Source organism: Penicillium manginii, assembly GCF_028828005.1.
Source record: "Penicillium manginii strain IBT 31320 chromosome Unknown utg000011l:1.0-1395921.0:1.0-1396616.0, whole genome shotgun sequence".
NCBI lineage: Eukaryota > Fungi > Ascomycota > Eurotiomycetes > Eurotiales > Aspergillaceae > Penicillium > Penicillium manginii.
Window position 1 is genome coordinate 1005644 of NW_026643112.1, and position 23921 is coordinate 1029564.

General features: G+C 45.3%; 8 protein-coding genes across 8 annotated transcripts; 5 read left to right on the forward strand and 3 right to left on the reverse strand.

The window, feature by feature from the left end:
• Window positions 1-308: 308 nt before the first annotated feature.
• Window positions 309-2013, reverse strand: N7533_013651 (arylsulfatase; the record flags this gene model as incomplete). The annotated part of the gene is given in 2 exon segments (XM_057110301.1): window positions 309-1401; window positions 1415-2013. 2 exon segments carry the CDS (start codon window positions 2011-2013, stop codon window positions 309-311), a joined length of 1692 nt encoding a protein of 563 aa, XP_056953003.1.
• A 425-nt stretch (window positions 2014-2438) lies between these two features.
• N7533_013652 (uncharacterized protein) lies at window positions 2439-4197 on the forward strand (the record flags this gene model as incomplete). Its single annotated transcript, XM_057110302.1, has 5 exons — window positions 2439-2574; window positions 2635-3311; window positions 3370-3716; window positions 3773-4059; window positions 4112-4197. 5 exons carry the CDS (start codon window positions 2439-2441, stop codon window positions 4195-4197), a joined length of 1533 nt encoding a protein of 510 aa, XP_056953004.1.
• Window positions 4198-4989: 792 nt separating this feature from the next.
• On the forward strand, window positions 4990-6641 carry N7533_013653 (uncharacterized protein; the record flags this gene model as incomplete). The annotated part of the gene is made up of 2 exons (XM_057110303.1): window positions 4990-5712; window positions 5766-6641. 2 exons carry the CDS (start codon window positions 4990-4992, stop codon window positions 6639-6641), a joined length of 1599 nt encoding a protein of 532 aa, XP_056953005.1.
• A 900-nt stretch (window positions 6642-7541) lies between these two features.
• Window positions 7542-8780, forward strand: N7533_013654 (glycoside hydrolase family 64 protein; the record flags this gene model as incomplete). Its single annotated transcript, XM_057110304.1, has 1 exon — window positions 7542-8780. One exon carries the CDS (start codon window positions 7542-7544, stop codon window positions 8778-8780), a length of 1239 nt encoding a protein of 412 aa, XP_056953006.1.
• Window positions 8781-9463: 683 nt separating this feature from the next.
• Window positions 9464-10069, forward strand: N7533_013655 (uncharacterized protein; the record flags this gene model as incomplete). The annotated part of the gene is made up of 1 exon (XM_057110305.1): window positions 9464-10069. The coding sequence occupies one exon, from the start codon at window positions 9464-9466 to the stop codon at window positions 10067-10069; it is 606 nt and encodes a 201-aa protein (XP_056953007.1).
• A 3234-nt stretch (window positions 10070-13303) lies between these two features.
• N7533_013656 (uncharacterized protein) lies at window positions 13304-14063 on the reverse strand (the record flags this gene model as incomplete). Its single annotated transcript, XM_057110306.1, has 4 exons — window positions 13304-13345; window positions 13477-13593; window positions 13924-13993; window positions 14044-14063. 4 exons carry the CDS (start codon window positions 14061-14063, stop codon window positions 13304-13306), a joined length of 249 nt encoding a protein of 82 aa, XP_056953008.1.
• A 2376-nt stretch (window positions 14064-16439) lies between these two features.
• On the forward strand, window positions 16440-17547 carry N7533_013657 (forkhead box transcription factor; the record flags this gene model as incomplete). The annotated part of the gene is made up of 2 exons (XM_057110307.1): window positions 16440-17252; window positions 17329-17547. 2 exons carry the CDS (start codon window positions 16440-16442, stop codon window positions 17545-17547), a joined length of 1032 nt encoding a protein of 343 aa, XP_056953009.1.
• Window positions 17548-22745: 5198 nt separating this feature from the next.
• Window positions 22746-23573, reverse strand: N7533_013658 (RING finger protein; the record flags this gene model as incomplete). The annotated part of the gene is made up of 1 exon (XM_057110308.1): window positions 22746-23573. The coding sequence occupies one exon, from the start codon at window positions 23571-23573 to the stop codon at window positions 22746-22748; it is 828 nt and encodes a 275-aa protein (XP_056953010.1).
• Between the last annotated feature and the right edge of the window lie 348 nt (window positions 23574-23921).

Sequence of the window (23921 nt, forward strand, 5' to 3'; positions counted from 1 at the left end):
CCGGAGTTGAACAATGAGACAGTGGCAGTGGTGGCAGCCCTAGAGTGGCAGTGAAACTGAGGGTACCTACTCCGTAATCCGTACTGTAGTAGGCACTTGGGCATTTATTGAAGTTCACGGGGATGGTGGTCGCTACCAGGTACTACAGAGTAACTGCTGTAGAGTTGAAGATACCTCGGTAGATCACCTGATGCTAATTATAGATCACAACATTGAATATCATCTACTTCAAATTTATATCCTCAAAGCCCACTCAAATTCATTATTAATATCACCTATTCACATAGCTACCTGGGTAAATCACTCATCTACCACCATCGCTTCGCTCCCTGCCTCTTCAGCGTCTCCTGAACCATCGTATATGAATCAAACAGGCCGGATTCTTGGAAATACGTCTCATAATGCGCAATCATCTCCAATAGCTTATCTTTGTGACTTTCTGCCAGATCGTAAATTTCACCTTGATCAGTCGACAAATCGTATAATTCCCATTTTCCAAGCCCGCGTGGTGGTGGGAGATACAACGCCTTCCACTTTCCCACCCGAACAGCGGCGATTCCAAACTGCTCCCAGCCCACAATGTCGTTTTCGGAGTCATATAGTGTGACATGCTGATCATCAGATGCATCTAGAAGAGGTCTCCATGATTTTCCCCGCACGGGAGCTACCTCACGGCCTCGGAATTGGTTGCCCGGGTGTGAAATGCCAGCCAGGTCCAACACCGTTGGAAGCACATCCATAACGGTTGTAAATGTATGCGATACACTTCCCGGCTGCAGATTGGTGCCCTTTGGGTATCTAACAATACAAGGACACCGAATACCTCCTTCCGTGGTATAGGATTTAGCTCCGCGGTTTGGCGCCGTTGCCGCCGAGGCCCACTGTGGACCATACCAGACGAACGAGTTGTGATTTCCCAAGTTCTCAAGAGAGTTGTCGTAGTACTTCTTCAGAAGATCCTCAAGTGTAGCCCCTGCGAGAATGGGGATGGCTTCGAGAAGCTGGCCCTCTGCGCCATTGTCCGACATGAAGACAACAAAGGTATTCTCCCATTCGCCCGTAGACTCGAGGTATGAGCGGACTCGACCGACATTGACGTCGATGAGGTCGACCATCGCAGCGAAAATTTCCATCGCCCGGCTGGATTTTCGTTGTTCATCTTCTGGCAGGTCGGCCCAGGGTGTTGTGTCGAGGGTGTGATGAGGTGCAGGTTCAACATCGGCTGGGACAATTCCTTTGTCTATGAGGCCTTGCAGTCTGCGGTCTCGGAGAGCCAGGGGTCCATCGTCATATTTGCCGCAATATTTTTCGGACAGTATCAGGTGGCGCTTGTAAGGGCCAGTGGGGTGCAGTGAAAGGTAAGTAAGCGAAGAAAGGCTGCTCTTTTTCTGTTTCATTCCGCTCCCTTAGGTACTTCAACATGTAGTCTGTGAACGTATTGGAAGAGTAAAAGTCTTCAGGGAGATCATTCTTCCCGTCAATGAACTGATCATGTTCCATCCACAGCCCATTCTCTTTCAAAATCGCTCGAGGTTTCTCTTTCTCGCCGTACAATTGTGGCTCATGGTTGTAGTGGTTTCCAGCACCGGGCAACGTACTGAGGACTTTGGTGAACCCTCGTGCAGATGGGCTTAGTTCTTTTTCCAACCCTAGGTGCCACTTGCCAGACATGATTGTAAAGTAGTCATTGTCTTGCAGAATCTCTGGGAGAGCCGCTACTCGGAAATTCAAATATCCTTCGTATCCTTCTCTTCCTTTGAAAATCTCCGGGAAGCGGTTCATCCTCTCCGCCATGCCTCCGAGTCCAGCGATATGGGCATCTGTCCCGGATAGAAGCATCGCTCGGGTTGGTGAACATGAGGCCGCAGTGTGGAAATCGGACATTCGGATTCCCTCCTGCGCCAATTTGTCCAGGTTGGGTGTTTCGATCTCAGAGCCATACGCCGAGAGATCGCTAAATCCCAGGTCATCGGCAACAATAACCAGAAAGTTGGGTCTTTTGTTGGTCGCCATTTTGAGCTGGCAAGGTAACCCAAGAAAGCGGTGCTGGAGAAGTGAATGGATGCCCAGGAGTGTCATTGTATAAATAGTCTTGTCTTTATTCGGGCGTCCAATCATCGGCGACGAATGCCGACTTCCGGAGCCATGGCGTGACGACACTAAACGCTTAGCTCTTTGTCAATAGTCATTGAATCCTTCTCACTCAAAAATGTTTTTTTTTTACCATGATCTAGGAGGCTTTAGCTGCCAATATTGTGGGGAACACACGTTCTGGTGTCTGCTCCGGAGATCTACGCGGTCATCACGACATGGTTGGGGGTTTTGACAAATCCGAACTTGTTTTCTATAAAGACGACCTTGATTTCCACTGATGCTTCTCCTTTAGTCCAGATATACAGTATTCCTTTGAGATTCAGGAGATACAATAATCTATCGACATGGCTAACTGGAAAGATTTGCGAGCCTTTAAACAGGCCTCGCTCAACATGGTGCTGGCGATCTTCGTCATGAGCGTCAGCGTCTTTAGCTATGGGTTTGACAACAGTGTGTTCTCTACGATTCAAGCAATGGACGGTACTTTTACATCATCATATCCTACAACTACCTTCCCCAGATCCTAATTACTTTGAATAGCATACGAAAAGCGATTCGGCAGCTATGATCCTGAGACAAAAACATGGGGATTCACTACACAACATCTATCATTCCTCAACTCCTTCGGTCTTCCCGCCAAATGTGTCGGTGCAGTCACGGGCCTTTTGGTAGCAGAAAGATTTGGCAGAAGAATATCCTACATATCTATGCAATTTGTCGTTCTCGTCGGCATTGCTGTCAGCTACAGTGCAACGTCTTATGGTGGTGCTCTAGCGGGCCGCATTCTAGTGCAATGTTTTGTTGGATGGGACAACTTCCTCGTCCCCATGTTCCTGGCTGAGATCAGCCCGGCAGCTCTTCGGGGTGCAATCGTCGTAATTTACGTTTTCGCACATATCTTTGGCTCTCTCATCTGCTCATTCATTACGCTCGTCACGGCAAAGTACGAAGGCGATGCCTCTTGGCAGACTCCACTTGCTTCTATGTTCGCTTTCCCCGCATTTGTGTTGTTATTTTCCTGGTTTGTACCGGAAAGTCCACGGTGGCTTGTTCGCAAGGGTCGGAATGAGAGCGCCTTGAAACACCTACGATGGCTCCGTGGGTCTCGCCTTTCGGAGGAAGAGAGTCAGGCCGAGGTTCATGCGCTACAAGAGAGCATCGATCGAGACCGGGAAGTTAAAGGGAAATGGGGTGACTTTTTGAAGGGGCCAAACAGGGTAAGTCTCTGCTATATTTGGCTTTTCCTGAGCAACGTTAACGATTATTCAAATCTAGAGACGACTCCGGGTCGCAATCGCTGTCGCTATTTTTAATCAAGTTACAGGGCAGAGTTTCATGAGTCAATATGGGGCTATCTTCATCAAAAGCCTGGATACCCTGAGTCCTTTTACATTTCAATCTATCTCATCCGGAATCACCTGCCTGGGACCCATTATCACCTTCACATTCGTCGACATGATCGGCCGACGCCCATTTTATCTTCTTTCCGGAACAGCCTGTACAACAGTTCTCCTCATTTGCGGCGGTCTAGGGACTGGTGAGGTCTCTGCATCTGACAAAACCGGCATTGTCGCCACCTGTACACTATTCGGCTTTTTCTATGTCATGTCATTTGGCGGGATGTAAGTTCTATATGCATTTTGTGTGATTCTTTTCGGTCGCTGATTACAACTTCCAGTGGTGCTGTGACTGCTGCTGAAGTCCCCCATCTACGACTACGAGACAAAAATGCCTTGATGGTATACTGTACTCAATTTGTCTTTGATTTCATCGTCACACTGACTCTGCCTTATCTTCTAAATACCGATTATGCAAATCTTCACTCCAAGGTTGGATTTATTTACGGCAGTTGTGGCATACTTGCTCTCACCTGGGCGTACTTCTGCCTCCCTGATATGGCAGGACGATCGCTTGAGGAGTTGGAAGAGATGTGGGCTGAGGGTGTGCCTGCTCGCGCGTTTCGCAGTAAGTTTTTGATCCTTTTGTATTTTGTATTTCTTCTGCTGATGAAAAATAGAATGGCAATCGTCTGGACAAAGTAGCGTCAACGGTGATATTGCGAAAATTTCAATCTCCCCAAAAGACGATTGTGATAGCTGCTAAGGATGTCGTGAATATTTGGATAGTAACTAGTATCAATATCAACGGGAGATGAAGTGTTCCGCCAATTCTTTTTGTTAGTGGCTATAACCATAGCAATAGTAAAATTTTCACACCTTCCAAACCAATATAGGCATTTGAGCTCTTACCTTACCACAACATAAGCTTCAACACATCGAATCCTCTTTCAGAACAGCTTGCCTCGGTCAACACGTCAAAATAGTAAATAGTGGGTCTTTGGCTCATTCGGCCTGGCGATGGCGACTCACGCTACGGCTACCGGTCGCCGACAGCCGGATTTCAAGCCAGTGATCTGGAAACACGTAACCATTCGATAGAAAATCAAAGGTTTTGCTGTTGGGTGTTTCTAGACCGAAGGTTGCAGGAGAAACGAGAAACATAGAGTTGACAATAGTCTTTTTTTTCAATGCCCATGTTCCGTGACGATTGGCCGTTACTAGTGGCTACTCAATACTATCCCCGCGTTCAGAAGATCAAGGCTTTGAATGCGGGGGCGACTAAATTAGTTACCGGATGTCGGTCTTCGGGGTTTCTGGTTGGTTTGTTCGAAGCTCCTATATAAGTCACATCCAATGGGTCCCAGACTGCCGGTTTGACGAGGCCAGGTTCTTCGACGCCAGATAACTAGTTAGCCTTTCAGTCGCCACGCACAAACTATCAGCATACCATACCAACCTGTTCCTTCGCATGCGTCTATAATCCTAGACCACAATACGTCAGCTCCAAAAGGAATTTCTCTAGTTTTATTCAAGCATCCTGAAACTTGAAGGCACAATGCAGAATTCCGGCATTCCCAAGCCTCCCCACAGAATCCCGCATCAACCAAGCGGATTGCCCAATAAGCGGCCAAACATTGTTATATTTATGCCAGACCAGCTGCGCTACGATGCTTTGCACTGCACTGGAATGAATCCGATTGTGAACACGCCCAATATCGACAAATTCGCTGCACGTGGAGTACGCTTCTCAGAATGCTATGTTCAAGCGTCTGTGTGCTCGCAATCCCGTTGCTCCATGTTCACGGGGCTATACCCACATGTATCCGGCCATCGATCACTAGAGAACCTCATTAAGCCATGGGAGCCGAATTTGTTCCGCTCGTTGAAGGATGATGGGTATCACGTTGCTTGCATGGCGCCACGTGGTGACTTATTTGCTCCCACAGTGACCGAGCTCAGCTTGGATGAATACGGGTTTCTGGAGCCACCGGAAGTAACGAAGATTCTTGGACAGCATGGCGAGGAGCGACCCGAGGAAGATATTACCATTTGGGAGCGACTCTTCTACAAGGGTCGGCGAGATATGAGCAAAGCTGTCGATTATGATGAAGCGGCTGTTCGGAGTGCCGAGAAATGGCTCGATTGTCCGCCAGATGACAAGCCATGGGTGTTGTTCTTGCCTCTTTTCTTTCCTCATTGCCCGTTCACTGTTGAGGAGCCATACTTTTCCATGTATAAGCGAGAGGATATGCCGATTCCATCATCGGCCGATGAAAAGGTACGAAGCAACTGCTTTTCAAACTTGCGACAGCGTTTCTAACGTCTGTTCAGACAGGATACGAGCCACGGTATATGCAGTCGATCCGACAACGACATGGTACTCGCCGTGCAACTCCAGAGATATGGGCCGAAGTGGCAGCCACATATCACGGTATGATATCGCGACTCGACGATCAGTTTGGGCGAGTTGTCAATAAACTCGACGCCACAGGTCTCTGGTCCAAAACCATCACCATGTTTTTCACCGACCATGGAGAGTACCTTGGCGATCATGGTCTGATCGAAAAGTGGCCCAGCGGGCTATCCGAGACTCTGGTCCGCGAGCCTCTAATCATGGCGGGTGGCGGCATTCCTCCCGGTCTCGTACGCGACAGTATGGCAGAAATGGTGGATTTAGTCCCTACCATATTACAGTTGTGCGGAGTGGATGAGACATTTCCTCACAATGGGATATCCCTACTTCCATCAATTCTTGAGAACAAAGCACACCGAGAATATGCTTTCTCCGAAGGGGGTTTCCTTATCTCCGAAGAGCCGTTGCTTGAACAAGCCCCGTTTCCCTATGACTTGAAAGCCAAGCTTCAGCATGAAGATACCAGGTGCGTTGGTAAAGCTATCTCTATGCGAGATCAGAACTGGACGTACATTTACCGGTTGTACGAACCGGCGGAGCTGTATGACCGCAATGCCGACCCGCGCGAACTACACAACCTGGCAGCAGACCCGGAATACGTTCCTCAAACACGACTCATGGAGAGTCAGATGTTCCGCTGGATGGTTGAGACGAGTGATTTTCTCCCCTATAGTAGAGATGGACGATTTCCCAAAGTAGACCTTCCTGATCCCAAGACGTTGCTGGATGAGCGGAAGGAGAGACGTCAGAAGGGGAGTGACGATGAAATATCCAGGGGTAATTTGGAAAGTTAATAATTTGGCTCCCAATGTTATACTCAACCTTCCGAATATACATTATTCAAACTTGAAGTTGTGCGGCAAACGGGTGGTCTCGAGACACGTCTAGAATTATCCTGCTTGGAATGTAGATCGGAAGCATCTCATGGCTTTTTTAAATCAGCCACAGGCTTGTCCCCTGACCTTCCACGTAATTTAAGCATAGATTGCTGCCACTCAGCGACCCCAGATTCTACAGGGGTAATCCTGCTCTGGTGATACCTCCCCACTGGCGTTAATTTCCTAATTCAGAATAGCCCCGGCGGTGATGGGCATGTGGTAGATCATCTGCCCACAAAGCATGATCGCGTGGCGGCAGGCCTGCAACAGGATATTCATTCGAAAGCCCTTCTTTGGCGGGGAACAGCCTTCTAGTAGCAAGGATCTTCAAACGTCAACATATTAAGACCTGCTAGTCTGAGTGAGGGCATCACGGATTCGTATCCTTCCATTGATTGCGCTGTGAGATACCACGCAAGGTCATCGCAAGAATCTATCACCGGGCCTCGTCATCCTGCCCTACTCGATTCAATGTAGAGTCGCTTCAAGTGAATAGAAAATGGCAGGTCCAGCTGTATAAAATTATCGGTCGCCGAGCAAATGTTGGTGGGCCCTCAGGATCATCTCTCTTCCTATCAGATTCGCTCTCCACTTCACTTCACTTGATAAATCTTCACTTCATCCTATCTCCCACCTCTTCAAATTCACACTCTGATATCTTTAACTCTCCGTCACTTTTCTCTCTTGAAGTTTCCAGGGTTGTTCATGCTATCTACTTGAAGGCTCATCAGTTCATCCACCTCAACCACCAATCTTCTCGCCTTTGGCAACTCTTCTTGATCTCCTCTGGATTTGACTGTATCCCTACCGAGCAGAATGGCGACTTTGAACTTTGCCCTGGTGAATAATACGGGCTCGAACACGGTTTACGCATACATCACCGGAACCGCCATTGATAATAACAATTCCCTCTTCCTCTTGGGAGCAGATGGCAAAACGGCCTATTACCCCACATCCCCCTCGGCGACTCTAACCGGGTTGAGCCAGGACTGTGGCATCCCTCTCGGAGCATCTGGCAGTACCAAGACGGTCACCATCCCTCACATCGCAGGCGGGCGTATCTGGTTCGCTCGCGATAACAAGTTGACTTTTTATCTCAACCCCGGTCCCGCATTGGTGGAGCCCTCGGCCTCAAACCCCTCAGATGCCAACTATAACGTGTTCTGGGATTTTTGTGAATTCACTTGGAATTCGTCGCAGTTGTATGTCAATATCAGCGACGTGGATTTCGTGTCTCTGCCCATCGCCATCGCTTTGACGAATACCTCCGGCACGACAAGTTCTGTACAGGGCCTTCCCTCAAATGGACTGACTACCGTTTGCAATGCACTCAAGGCGCAGAATGCAAAGGACGGCGCAGGCTGGGATCAGTTGATCATCGCCAAGAACGGCACCAATATCCGCGCTGTCTCGCCAAATATAGGAATCGTCCTCAACAACTCTCTTTTCAGCTCATACTACACTGCCTACGTCAATTCAGTATGGTCCAAGTATGCGAGCACGACCTTGACGGTCAATACGCAAGCCGCCGCGGGCGATGTAACTGCCACTGTCTCGAATGGCACACTTAACTTCTCGAGTGGGGGCATCTCATACGCGAAGCCCTCCACCGGGGACATCTTCAGCAACAGCTCAGGGGCATTCGCTGTCTCGGGTAATGCCACCAAAGATGCTATCACGGCGCGTCTAGCGGCGGCTTTCAATCGATCTACTCTGTTAACAAACACCAACCAGCCGAATGGCGAGGTTGTATCCAACTATTATCAGAACACCGTCACCAATCACTACGCGCGTATCTGCCATGCAACTACGATCAATGGTCGCGGATATGCCTTCCCCTATGATGATGTCAGTCCAAACGGAGGTGTCGATCAATCAGGTAGTGTCTTTGATTCGAACCCGAAGTTGTTGACTGTTACTGTGGGTGGTGGCTCTGCAAGTGCGGTCGCCGAGAATGTTATTTCTCAGCCGAGTGGTGCACCTCCAATTCCCAAGAAGCCACTTCACTTGGGTGGACTCAAGAAGGTCTGGCATAAGTTCTCAGGAAGTGGATAGGTGAATCGGCTAGATTTTTGAATTTTGAGAAATCAATGAGTCCTCGGGGTGTCATTTTCCGGATGTACATACTTGCGCTTTCAACCTGGAGATCAATTTACATACGATCGAATCTACGTAAATCTTATTGGGGCCGTTTGAATATTTCCAACACTGAATCATATGAGCTTTTGTCTATTCTCTATCGTTACTCAGGCTACCTGAGATACAAAAACTTAGTAAGAAGCCTACGATTGATCAGGTCAGGTTTAGTGATTAGATCATGGTGCTCAGGGTAGGCTCACTAAGCAAATCAGGGTGCTTCGACCAGGCTCAGTGATCTGATCAGTGCAGGCATGTGATCGCTCAGTGACCAATCATCATTGCTCAGTGTTCCCATGGCGGTGGATCAGTGATCATTGGTGGGTGCTCAGTGATGGCTCAGTGGTCACTCAGCCACTGCTTACTCACTAGGAGTTCTTATCCAATCAGTAAGTGGTAATCCTTTTCCACAGCCCAAGTCAGACTATACCCAAAAAGGATATGCCCTAAAGGGCTATCTATTCTGTGATACCGAGTGCGTTAATAGTACTTTTAAGGCCCCCTTTTCTAGAGGTCAGGCTCCACATTAACGCTCAAGAGAACATAGTCGCCTCTAGTATCGGACTAGTCTTAGGGTCCGAGATAGTTTTTCTGTGTACAATATGGAAGCCAATTTCGAATTCGAGTGTACAGCACTCGCACCACGTCGGAGAGAATTTGGACAGAGAGTGGTGTCCTTGCTATTGGAAAAGACAAAGAAGCTCCTCCAACATGAAAGACCAGATGGTGAAGACGCGGATCTCATTTATGGTTCCGACAAGGCTTTCGAGCGAGCATGGACTGACTCTTCACGAACTAATATCGAGCCGCAGCTCAAGGGCAAACCCGCTGAAGAACGCTCAATAACAAAATCTCGAATTTTATCTGGTGCTATTGGCTTTTGGCGATTGTGCGGGTTTCGTCGAATTGGAGCGTCTTGTTGTTTTGCATTATCATTTGATCTGCAGCATCAGTCTCGCGCATTCGCGGAGGCGTGTGAATTTGACCCACGAAGGAGTAATGCGGAAGATCTCGAGGACGAAAAGCTTGAAACGATTTATAACACAGACCCTTGGACTAATGTAAAGAAACTGAAAACGGAAAGGCTTCGTGACGTGTTGCCACTACATCATGCAAGTCTCACTCTAACGGATGAAGAGCTCAAGGATTTTTTTCATCACTCATCTGATGATAAGATTGGCTGGGTTAAAGTGACGAAGGATACTTAGACATTAGGAATTTTTCCTAGGAAGTATTATAGTAGCAACTAGTATGGTATTATTTTTCAGGACACAGTGGCGCTAGCGATTCCGGAACCCCAAGTAACGAGAATTCAAGGCCGACTCTTGACAACCCCGATGGGACATCACAAACATTGAGACTACTACATCAATGACTAGCGAGCAAGAATACTGAATGGATTGCGGCTTAAGCTCTGAGTATGAAGCGATAGACTTTCCTCGATATTTTGAAGCGGTTCTTGGCAACACCTTCCATCAGCATATTGAACTTGGTTCAAGATCGCTTGCACAAGATCTGTCTATACGAGTATTTTTGACCAGTCGGCTCTTCCCAACAACGTATGGAAGTGGCTGAGTGATGTATCTCCATTTCGGAGTGTCAGTCTCCTTGCAAGACCTGTAAAACATAGACTGCAGGCTTGCTAAGCTGCGGTAGGGGCGATTGCGAAACTTGCGACCAAATCTTTCCGTGATCTCATTCCATCTTTCCTTGAGTATTAAACGATGATGCTGAATAAAAGCAATCTCTTCCGCACAGTATTTTGCACGAGCTGGACGGCGAGTGTGGTGTCTTGAACTCGGCAGTGATGAATATTTTCCATTGGCCTCATCTTGAGAACGAGGTAATAGCTTCGCTGGGGATTTCGGTCGTTTTCTTTTGTAGGACTTTTGGACGGGTGCTATATTTGAAAGGGTACCGACTGCCAAATTCCGTTGAGGCAGGTGTTCAGGCAGACTAGCCTTCAAAGTGGATAACAGATGTGACCCTAATGCACTACCAACAGTGTCAGTCATGCTTTTGAATGATAATATGAGGAAAGAATGTGATACTGTAGCTCTGAGGCAGTTGGCTGATTCAAAAGAGATCCGATATCCATGTTTTTATCGAGAAATGATGGCGATGAAATTTCGAGCAAAAAGGTTGAACGGTCGGGTGCCAGGGAAAGCTTCATCTGAGCCGGGGCTTCATGGCTGAAGAAAGACTCATAGAATATCCACAAAGAGAATCTGTTTCTGATCTGGTTTTCAGGTTCACAATATATATTAAGGGGGGAATAGAGACTTTTAATCTCCTTAAGCTACTCCCTAAAATCGTGCACCCGAAACCATCGACTCCAGGAGAGGGGGCATGAGGTAGCACTCACTCAGGTGCCGAAGGATGAGAGACTCTGTGGGTACGTGGATGTGCAGATCTATCCCCTCACATGCATCAGTCACTTTTGCCAAGATCCAAAGAAATAGAATACAATAGCATAGATTTCAAGGCTTCTCAATAAACCGGGATCTTATGTTTGATATTTCGTTCCTAATCTAGTAGCTCATCGTGATCTGTAGCAGGATACATACTATCCAGAGCCAGTCAGGATCTGGAATCGAATATTGTGAAGCACAGAGGTCTAACAGATATGCATTAAGACCACTTTGGAAATTAATGAACTTTTACTAGTTATTCCATGGTGTGAGTTGTGGATTTCGTATGTATCACTTGCAAAAGGCAGCAAAAATGGTCTGGACCAAATAGACTCAGCCGGGCTGGTCGAGAGTAATTTAGAAAGTCTCCTGACCATGGAACCTGTTGACTCCCTGACATGAAACAGTACTCACAGAAACCCTAAATAGACAGTTCTCTCAACGATAGGCCTCGAACTTTTGGTTTCACGCCTTATATCTTTAAAAACTAGAGCACTAGGGCAATTGGTGAAGTGCAGCTCTCCTGGAGAAGCTGAAGGTCAATAAGGCCGACGTGCTGGAAGTCAAAAGAGTCACGGAAAACAGAAAGCCGAATGGTCCAGGATCCGTTACGAAGTGCTCGCATATTCTTCCCTGCCTCAGCCGGTCATTCATTTACCTAGCCCGGGGGAAAGTGGGTTGCACGACTCCGCCAAAACAATTCAACTTACCAACCTAGGACTCAGGCATGGGTGCTTAGCTCAGTTTGCAAATTTAGAGCGCCAATAAGGTGTAGCTTTGGAATGTTGGTTGGCAGGCAAGTACGGACGGGGCCTGTAAGCTGCCGCATGACCTAGACTTGATCCCGAAAACGCTTTCACGGATTATAATACCAACCTGCTAAGATTAACAAAGACATCATGTTCTGATCGATATCTATTAGGTATTTGAAATCAAGGATGAATTTGCTGTATCATCCCACCGAGGGCTATGTAGATGTAAGAACATGAAATCGTCATTATTGAATATGGTAGGCTTTGCGCATGTCCGTCTATTATAATAGCGTTGACCATCCATATTGAGAAACTAGGATTTTTGCGCGTCCCTTACGGTATTTTTACTTATTAAAGCGAATCTTTCCGTTACACATTGGAAGCTTTGGCGATAAAAGGAAACTATCAGGAAGTGATTCAGACGCGGCTCGCCCAACATCCGATATCATCAATTGATTGGTGCGAGGCCGCTAAGGCCGCTACGCTAGCTATGTCAGATTTTAAGTCGGGATTAATTAACTTTGCATGGCACTGGGATACTTCTGAGAATACTACTCTTTGAAAGAGCTGCCGTGTTGACTCGTCAATTTCCAAATATTTAGAAATGCTAGATAGATAACATGAGCAACCTTTTGATAAATACTCGAAATGAAACTTCAACCCTAGGTGGCAGATTCAACCCTAGCACCTCGCAGACTAGTCTTTGAAAATTGTATGATTACCTGAAAAAAAGGGCTGCCGACAAGCACAAAGACGCCATCTTAGGATATTGGTTGAAAATTTGCAGCAACGATATACGACCTAGAATGAGATAAGTCATATTGCATATGCAAATACAAAAGGGATATCTCAGTGTCTATTTTACTGCGATAAGAAATATGTGTTGGCCCAAGCCACTGCCGAAGGAAGGACTACAGGTCACGCAATGGTAGTGGAGGTGGTGAGAACATTTACATACTGCGAACTCGTTTCCGGTGTCATAGTTCTATGTCGATGTTATGGATAGGGTATGACGGAAATTACTAGAGTCCCAATCGGATATGCTGTTGGCCGATTCGTAGAGTTAGTGCGAGATGTGTGGATTACCCGTACAGTACAAAGTAGACAAGCCTAAGCGTAACATCACAGATCCGGAATGCTGACTCTGGAAGGGGCTGGTCCCAGGATATATAAGCCAATCACCATGATATCTGCCTGACAATCCCCTAATAGGTGACACATATAAATCTCTGAGATACCCTTGGGGCAAACTTGTCGCCTACCCAGGTGCGAAGTAGTCTCAGCCCAAGAATCTCTTGGTCTCGATGTAGATTTCATGGTGCTGAAAGGATCAGGGGAAACCATTTGATTCAAGAAGATTCATTGGGGCATACCCCCGAACGAATGTAGGGACACCGAGGTATTCATTCCACTCGCCGCAGGCATGTTAGTCAGTCGATATTCATTACTTACCAACTCATTCGAGTGGACCGTACTAGGGATGTGTAACCTCTGATAAAGCGATCCAGCGAGTAGGTCAATGTGATGCTGATAGATCTCGCGTTTCATTTCTTCACCTGATCGTTCCTTCTGGTCATGGTAGCCCAATTTCAATGAAGACACAAAAGGGGCACCTGGAGTATTCGAACCCCATAAGAAGTCTTGAAAACGATCAACGTATCAGCTACTTGAGACTTGAAATCGTTCGAGGCATGGCTTTATTGATAAGAAAGGCCTCCACATACCATATCCTTGAGTAGATAAACTGGGAGTTGACAAAGATGCAGATGATACTGTCTCACATGGAAAGTCTATTGACTGTACCTAATTTACTATATTAGCTTTCGGTCGCCCTGTGCGCATTTTAACGATCGGTACTCACCCGCAAGAATTGACAATCTCTATTTCCCTTTTGCTTACATCGAAAGCAGGGAGCGCCATCTCCAGCATCACCGCTGCACTTTTGCTTTTTAAGCCTGCACCGAGTGCACTTTTTATGATTAGTATCAAGTTTTCTGGGCAAATAAACGATACACATACCGCAACTTTGACTCGGCCATTACGACGACTATACGGCTTGGAAGAATATCCGTCTCTCTTCACTACTTTATATTCTTGCCTCATCGTGTTGCTATGGTGGATTTCGTCTTCTTGCCAACCGGATAAAGAATTGCTCGCATTTTGTTCGGCAACATGATAGCCAGGAAAGCAGTCGCCGGTAAGGTAATCGATATCTCGTCGATTCATCGCTCTCTTCAACTAATTCATAGAGAATATGTCAGTAGACAAATATTTCAATAACACACCTTAGATTACTGCCTACCGGAAAGGTTAAATTATGAAAGGAAATCAAAAACCACACGGCTTGACGAACGTTCAACCGTCGCAACGACCTGGTTTTGGGAGTACTAAAAAGCACAAGTAGCGAGTTTAAAAGCAGAGTACGGTGATTTTATATTCCTAATAAGAAGGTTTTTCTAGATACAGGCGATTCTGTCATTCGTAGAAGACAAACAGGCAGTTTTCAAACTGTTTGCAGCCTCTTTCTGCTCTGGTAGGGGTTTTCCGCGGCGCAGGGCAACATTTCGACGGCTAAATTATGGGGTCTCGTCTGCTAATTTTATTTCTTTGTTCTTTTTTCTTTTTCGTGTGAGACATGAGCGCAAGGCGGCCCGGGAGCGTTCGATCCGATCATGAGAGACCGAAAAACAAAATGTTGATTCAGGAATTGACGACACCATGCGTGTACTTTCAGTGGAAGGGAGAAGAAAATATTTGAAATATTTGGCTGGATTTTTTCAAATCACGTCACGGGTGCTCCTTGTCACAGGTTTGAGAGGTAATGATCCAAGCGCATGATTGCCACTGTTGGATCATGAAGCCTGGTCGATAATCCGGCTCGCAGCCATCGTAATCCAACATAAATCGAGTGGCGTCGAAAAGCTAGATTGAATTTTTAATGGCGCTAGCGCTGTGCATCCTGATCCCTGTATAGATCGCCCATTCCGTTTTCCCAGATGTAGCTTCATCCTCCGTTCATTCATCTCAAGTGTTCTCGGAGTTGACATTGACATAGAATGATGGCATCTCATGCTGGTTCAAAGATCATCTCTCCTTTCATCTGACTTTCTGCAGCTATATGTGGCCATAGAGCCAGCCATGGGTTTCGGTCCCATAAACCAGATTCAACTATGTATAGTTTAGTGGTTTTTTTTGGAATGCCGGGCAAATTGCTTTCCGTAGCACCCTTCGCTCCCAAAGTAGCTACGACTAAATATAACTACGCTTGGTGGTCCACATCAAGCCAAATTTTGGGAGACTTAAAGAAATCAACAATTTTTTTCGAAAAAGCAAGCATTCTAGGCTTCCATTGGCCAGGTTGGCTGCCGCCGTTGTCGGGCGCACTCCGCGGTCTGGTTCGAAACGAAGGAACGCCAATAGTCGTCTTGGAAGTGAGGTAATCGGCCTGCGTGGCCTATTGGTGTCTGGCTCATGTTTCAATCCACTTTACCAATGAGCATTCTGGAATACTGTTGGAAAAATTATCTAATCTGTCAACAACAGCTGTGGGTTGTCTCTCGCCCGGCAACTGATTTCTGGATACTTTTCGGAGCAATTGTCTAGCCGTGACCAATCAGTTTTCAGGGTTGTTGCTCGGACATTAAATCACCTCTGCATGCAATGAAATGGAAAGTATGAGTACCAACATCTCCAGGCGGAGGAGCTACTACCCCATGAGGAACGACTGCAGGAGGATACAGGGCGTAACTGAGGTTATGTTAGTAGTGGCGGGGATGGGGAGAATACAGGGTGAGGTCACTGGGGGTGGCCATAGGCGCTGTGTGAGCTGGCAGTAGCCGATTACAGTCATTATGAGCGTTTCGTTACCGTCAGTATGGAAGTTATTATTTGTTGTTTTATGGCAATACGCCGTATCTCCTTTGTCTGTTGTTACTGCGGGCGTGGCGTTAGGATGGTTCTGGTTCCCGATGGAGGGAACGCCTACATAGCCACGGCACTCACTAGCCAGGCTGCATTAGGTTAATAGAATCTTGAATTGAATTGAATTGAATTGAGTACCAACATCTGTGATTCTTACGGCAAGATTACTCTCAGGTGAGATACTGTGCTGGGTAGCGACGATCAGGGACCATGCTTCTTTCAACTCACGGCGAACAGGATTTGATCAGCTAGTTCTCCACCCCCGGCAACATGCATGAGGCCCTGCCTGATTCCATTCCAACTCGCATCGATTTCTTTCTTCGTCTAGTTCTGTCTGTGGCGCAAACCAACAGGCAAGATAGGGTCTCGTGCGTCCTGCAACTCTGCCTTAAAAGACCACCTTGGATATTCATACCTTGGATATTCATATATTCCAAGTTCAAGCATCAACTCTGCCTTTGCGACATTGCTTTTCCAAAGATCACGTGAACGAGATGTTCAACTGCATTCGGTCCGAACCCCTTCAGAAGGTTCCAACAAAAGACCCAAGCATCACATGCCATGTTCTAGGTACCGAGCCTTTGGGCTATGACCAAATGAATATCCGGCAGACTGGACTAGCTGTATCTTCGAGTGAAAAATTTTCTCCTAGTCCCGATTCGATTCCATTACTTGATCTTCATATCGCATACGCCAATTTTCATGCTTTAAACTGGAACCTAAGTGATACGGGCAGAATGATCATAGATGGAGCTGGAGAGAATTGGCTCCGACCAGATCACTTGTCTTATGATCTGGCTCTACCTACCTTTCACAACACCTCTCGCGAGAGCTCCGCATTCGTGAATCACATCAAGCCTATGACTGAATCAAGATACGAGGAATGGGAACAGTCTATGGGATCGTATGTTTTTCCTGGAAATCCAACTGGTGACCACAGAAATCTCCTCGATTTCGATCCTATCGATAAATCTACATATATCGATTCTTCAGAAATTATGCAGGAAGAAGTTCCAAAATACTTTCACCACCAGCCATGCATTTCAACTGAAAAGAGTGGCCTGGTCTCAGCTCCCCCACTCGCCCGAAGAGCTCAAGCCCAAGCTAGTGCTCAAAATACCCTCAATGACCAGCTGAATGATGCGCCCTACTCCTATCTCATCTGGCAAGCGCTACTCGCTGCTCCTGGAAATCAGCTTTCCCTTCGAGATATCTACGCATGGATCCAGCATAATACGGACAAACCATCTCGGACTGTCGGAAATGGCTGGCAAAACAGTATTCGCTATAACCTTTCAATGAACACAGTGAGTACCTCTATTTCTCAATACGGTTAGACAAAGCTTCCCGATACAAAATTCATGCTAATTGTCTCTCCTATAGGGATTCGAGATGGTTCAGATCGAGAGCTGTAACAACTTTCCTAGAAGAATGTGGCGTTTAACAGATGAGGCGAAGAAAAGTGGCATCAAATCCACATCTCGAAGTCGGAATGAGAACACCCACAAAGGCTTCACTGTCCCAAGCTTTAGCAGCTCTTTCCAGCCAAACATGCTTGAATTTGGAAAGGTGGAGATGATGTATGGCAACTATTTTCGCTAATTCCTCACGAAAGTCAATCTATTCTGGCTACATCAATATCGTGCGTACAAATGGGAATATTGTCTCCCCATTCTCTATGAGCATAGAAATAAAGCTCATGATTAATTGGTTGCGATTAATAAATATTTGACGGAAAATACTAAGTTTTGTACCAGCTCTTTGATTCCTGGTATCTTGTTCTGTTGTTAGCTGTCTCTTCTTTTGCTCTGCCCTTGTAAAGCACTTTGTCAATATCGGTAACTCCATGCTTTTCTCGACGTTGTCAATTAGAAAATAGTCCACTGCTGATCAATTCTTACCTGGCACATACATGAGCCGTAAGGATGTTGATACAACAATAATACCAATAGAAAACCACTGCAGCGCATAGCCCCCACAAGATCTTAATGCACGCCAGGCAGGTCACGCGATTGCAGATCCAGGTTGCCAAGCGATGTTTCACGCGCAATACGCAGGAACACCTAAGTCAATGCTATATGCGCGCTATTGTGTCGGCTCGGTCTTATTCCTCTACCGTTGGACATGAAGTAGTTTCGTTAGAACAGGGTTTTTCCTAGGCGTAGCTTGTCTGTTTCATTTCAGTTTGCATCATACTATTTCCGCAAGGTCCGACAGTCACCCCAAGTCTTTCTCCTCTACCGGCCTTCGTCGACTGGGGTGAAACACTGTTGACTAATCGAGGTCATCGCGTTGGCGCTGTTGGTGATGAAGTTGCAGTTTGTAAGTTGATCCTCCTAGTATTCTTCTAAATTAGATCAAGATCGATTTATTAATACTAAATAGTTACTTCTTATATGATATTAAGGAGAGTAATTAGTAGAGATATAAGGTAGTCTTTGTGTTTAAATCATTTCATTTTTACCTTTTTATAATTGTACTATAGTGCTTTAGAGTGTATACTTGTTAGTTCAGTAACCACTATATACCCTAGATAGATTATCCTATATTTAGTTTGCTTCGGGACTCTACTTCTCATCCCGACTAGTGGGCTATATTTAAGGTTCAGGAATATCATCCTGGTTTAGGCTATAATAGTAGATGAAGAGTAGTTCCCTGCTCGAGGAAGACTAGTAATAATAATACTATAGTCATTAGTGCTACTGAGGTTATAGATATTTGTATCTGTGCTTAGTTACGGGAGAGGGTTATATTCCTTATCTAGTATCTCTATAGCTATAACTTACTCTACCTCTAGCGGGTAAATCTATCCTACTCTATTTATATCATAGCTCAGACTCCTTATGAATATCTTTGGATATATAGGAATTATAATTTGTGAACAGAGATATAAGGTAAAGGATTGTGATTGTAGATTGTAATCTAGCTGGCTTTGCAAGGTAGGATAATATAAAAGACAAACGAGTATATTAAAGGTGAATTCGAATATAAGCCGATAGAGCCTTCTAGTTATTGCTCAGTATCTCGCTTAGAGGGGTGGCACCTAAGTGCCAGCCTGGAATGTCAAGGAGTAATCGTCCAATTAGGTACAAACACAAGCCCTGGGGTATTACTGGCTATATGTATTTTTTAAGCTATTGGTAGCTGCCTTGTCCTGTTTGCGTCGCAGCGGTTTCAGATACTTGCTCAGGTAAGCGTTGAATAGGGAGGGTGAGAGAAGAAAAGATATTAGTGGGGAAGTAGATTGGTAGTAGGAGATCTACTTGCACGTGATATAAGTAATCGTTAGGTAGCTGAGATAAACTCGTGGGTGTCGCACAATAGACCACAGTAACCACGTTCCCGTCTGCTGCTGTAGTGTAACAAGAATGGCGCTAAGACTCGAAGTATAGCAGCTTAAATTATTCGTGACATGGCTCACGACACACATTCATATACTAAATCACAGATCACTGAAGCCGCCCGTTGCACCCTACGCTCGATCAGAACTATCCGCTTGAACCTCAGATGCTTCGGAACCGAATCGTTGTGGTGGGTGAATTTCTGAATTGATCGGAAAGACGTGCTTTTTAGATCTCCGTAGCGAACCGCTTTTAACTGGTATCCGAGCAAGTTTGGTATATGGTTTCAAAGGGACTTAGTGTCGAGGTCAATGTTCAACTCTTTCTAGAGTGGTCGAAATAATAGCCTCTATAAGTATTGTGCAACAGGCAAGTTTTGGAGGTTATCTAGCGAGAAAGTTCTGTTCATATTTATATCTCCGTTAATAAAAAGGCACCAATCAGAGATAAGCTCCTAGAGTGCTAGAGGAGTCTTCCATCCGAAACAAACTATGTCATTGAATTTAAAGGGCCGGCACATATTGATAAGGCCCCAGGATGGATTCCTGGGGACGTGCTGATGCTCCCAGGAGGAGCAAATTCGGTATAGAAGATCTTAATTTTTTTGGGTTAAGTTCCACTCAATATTGCCAGAAAGGCATATGCAAAGACAACGAAACAGTTTTAGTCAAGTTGGAGATGATCGCTGACGGGTTATCAGATCGACATCCAATGAGAATAAAATAATTTACCTAGTTTATCTAGTTACACATCTGCCTAGATAATTCTCCCAAATCAGGTATACGTTAGGAGAACGGAGAGTGCTCCTAGAAGCGTCAGATCTCAATAGGTTCAACTGTTCAGTTAAAATGAAATTAATCAAATACATTCTGTTTATAAAGGGAAACATCGCCAGTTAGTAGCAACTTCACGAAGCTAATTCTTGTACAGCAGCCAAACTAGCGTGTCGCGTTTTAATGAGCCCGCTTACTCAGGCCACCTGAGTTGCAAAAACTTAGTAAGCAACCTACGATTAATTAGGTCAGGGTCAGTGATCAGATCATGGTACTCAGGGCAGGCTCAGTGAGTGATCATTTTGATTATATAATGATCACTGATCAGCTCAGGTCGACCAGGGGCGTGCGGGCTCAATTTTACTCAGGGAGTAAAAGCGGCGAGCACTAAAACGGAAAGGGAAAGCCAAGAATTGCCAGACATTATCCGGTGTATATGCACGTCTCAACTCAATTTTCCCTTTGTTTTAAAACCAGCGACTGCATGTAAAGGAAATTTTCTTTGGCTTCGAGAAGCAAAGTCCCCTGTGTCTCTTTGTCTACCAAGCTTTGTTCAATCATGCTTTGTCGAGTATAAATATTAACAATGAGGTTTATGAAGCTCAAGAAACCTATTGTTGAGACTTGAAACGTCTCCTCCCTGCTCTAATTTCAATGCATAATTGGCATTCAATTACAGGCCGTAAGAATATCGAATCTGATGATTCCAATTCAAATCTTGCTTTGGGATGTGACCCCCCGAGATTGAAAATTCTTCCAATCGCTCTCTTCGGATCCCCAAAATTATCGCAGAGTGCAGATGAGTTCAGCCTTTAGAATATGGATGACTCCAAAAATACTGGACCCAGTGTGATTCAAACTTAGCAAACTATATCAAGCAATTTTCGCCCAGTCTAGTAGGGTTATTCAGGTATGAACCAATGCATATTGAAAGCGCTTTTCAAAGGCAACTTAAGAAGGCAATATTTACCCTAAGATTGCATGGACCTGGCAAAATAATGACCATGTGGGCAATACAATTCGGCTGCATGGCAGCTTGTCACCAATCGAGCTATCTGTTACTTCCTTAGATTTTAGCCGTTAGCGGGTGTCTTAAAATCTACGAGGTATCAAAACTCTAAAATCATCCATAAAATTTTATGATTTCAGCTTTCTAGACTCAAGTAAATATCCCATGGACTAGCCCATCCATTTACGGCACGCCATTCACCCTCATATATAATATCATCATCATCTGCGTCAAAGTAGTGGCCCCAGTGTTCCATTAGTTCTGTTATCGAACTATCATCAAGTTCCACTTCCGCTCTGCACATTGGACAGCTCTGTGGTGCAGAATTGGTTAACAGCCACATGAGGAGGCACCTAGTATCAAACCAGTGTGAGCAGAAAGGATAAAGACATGTGACGACCGTGCCGGGCTCAACTTCTCCGTAGCAAATCGAACATCTATACTCATCATCGAGCCTCGCCACTTCTTCAACTTTCCTGTGAATCAATCTGGTCCTAAAATTGTTCATTCTGCGTCTCATTCGATCCATCAATACTACCGCTCTGACAACGTCGGCGAATTCCTCTATGGTCATCTCATCAAGGTTGTATAAACTTGGACTTCTATTGAAAATTGCATCCAAAAGAGCCTCATTTGCTCGTTCGACGTGGGGCATTATGACACCTTGAACTGTGACGGGTATCACCATGACCGCTATGCTAACTATGATTGAGTGTGTCATTTGATGAGTTTCAAGTTGACATCTCTGGATATTCGACTCGACGAAGAAAAGTAGAGTTACGTCGAGGAAAAACTCGATCAACAGCTCCATGATGGACAATGTGTCCATACACACTCGTTCTTTGAAAGTGACGACCGGGCCAAGGAGCCTATTGAGAGTAAACATGACCCAATTCATGGTGCCAGATTATCCGAGGTATGCTACGACTCATGCTGCCCGGAAACAAGCACTTTATACTATGCGTTTGATTTGAAACATTCTCCCCGAGGGTAATCATGATCTCGAATTTAAAAATACTGGGCTTTGTTGAATTTATTCATTGACTATTAAAGACTTTTATTCCTATCCGTCGCTTTATCTTTCATCATTATGACAAACGCCCTTGTGTCAACTCCAAAGAGAACTTGTCCGATAATGGTTATGTTTCTTTGTTTGAAATCAATAGAATCAACGTAACTCCTTACTCAGTTTCGCGTGTCTCATCTTGAACGGAATGACTATCGGAAATTGGATAAGGTTTATCCCAGTACCTAGGCCGTCTACCTGAGCGCTGACATATCTTGTCGAGGTTCTGCTCTTCCGGGGAATCGAATACTAATTTATCTTTGAAAAGCTGTGCAAATAGCTCCAGCAACGGGCGGTAAAGGTTCATGAGGGAAGTGGTTATAGAAAGCAGTATTGAACTAATCGGAAGATTGACTTTTTCTATCGGACACGATGGCTCTTTATTCTCATAAAAGCGCATCTTCCTGGCTTGAGGGACATAGAGATATTCACTCATAAGTAATTTAATTGAATGCACTCCAGATACTATTTTTCATAAGATCTACGGCATTGGGAAAGTGCAAGGAGCAAAATAAATGGATCCGATTTTATTGTTATTTAAAACTGGCAAGGTAATTTCGAAAACTGGAAAAGAGAATTCTCCGTGAACTAAGAAAACAAACAATGACTTACTATTCCTTAAGAACAATGTGAGTACGGCAAGCCGGGCATAACTTTCTTCCCGAGCTCATTTGAAACACATGATGGATGCATCCGGTATGAAACCAATGAGAACAGAATGGCTCTAAAACAGTAACTTCCGTTCCGTCTTCAACCTCTTCGCGACAAACACCACACACCCCTACCTCCTCGGGCTCGAGTAGGTTTCCAATAGGCCTACGAGTTAGGTTAGCAATTGAACACTCGATTAAGTTTTGGGGATATTTGATCGGTGCCCATACGACTGGAGGATCCAGCAATTCCAGATGTGCTGGCATGTCTGGCAAATCCTGGCAGCGAAGCCAGAATGCGAATGAGTAGATGAACCATTCTGAAAGGCCAAAATCCGGCATATTGACCATAACTTTCAGTCTATCGACATATAAACGGAGAGCAATATCAGGGTCTGAGTGTCTCTCTTCGACTCTCATGTCAATCATTCGCTGAAAATGCTCCAACGTGGATGCGGATACATTTCTGTATTCCTTGTCCTCAACGGCCCATTCAAGAAGATTCCAAAAGCGATATATCCACCACTCAGTCTTGTATTTATCATCATTGCACTCGATGAGAATATTTTCTAGCGATCTTTGCAATGCATCACGGAACTCAAGTGGTACAATAGCCAGACTAGGATGAGCTGGCATTGCCCTCCACCTCATACGGCTAATACGCGCAACAAGTCTCAGAGTTCGATCATCATATGACTCTTCGTACCAACTCCCCAAATCCTCCAATTGTTCCGATGGTACGTACCACGGATCTATGCCCCCAAAGATTTGGGATATAGACTGGCCCATGATGAAGAATGAAGACTCCTAAATATGGTGAAACTGTGTCCAAGCTGCTATGTAATAGGGTTGAGGTAAGCTCTGAACTCGTGTTTTGGATGTTGAGTTGTTGACCGGCATAAATTTCGAGGAACTAGTATGTCTTCATATACCTCGTGATTTCTTCTTTCTGTTTGTTTTCGGTTGAAACAATGGTCTTTGTTGATTCAGGAGCTCTCAATCGCCAGATAACGGCATCTTAAGTACAAAAGAGTTTACAAATTGACAAACAAAAAAGCCTTCTATTCTATTGAAACGAGTTCAGAAAAAATCATTTTTAGGTCAAGATTCGGCGTATTTATCGATAATACTAGTTAT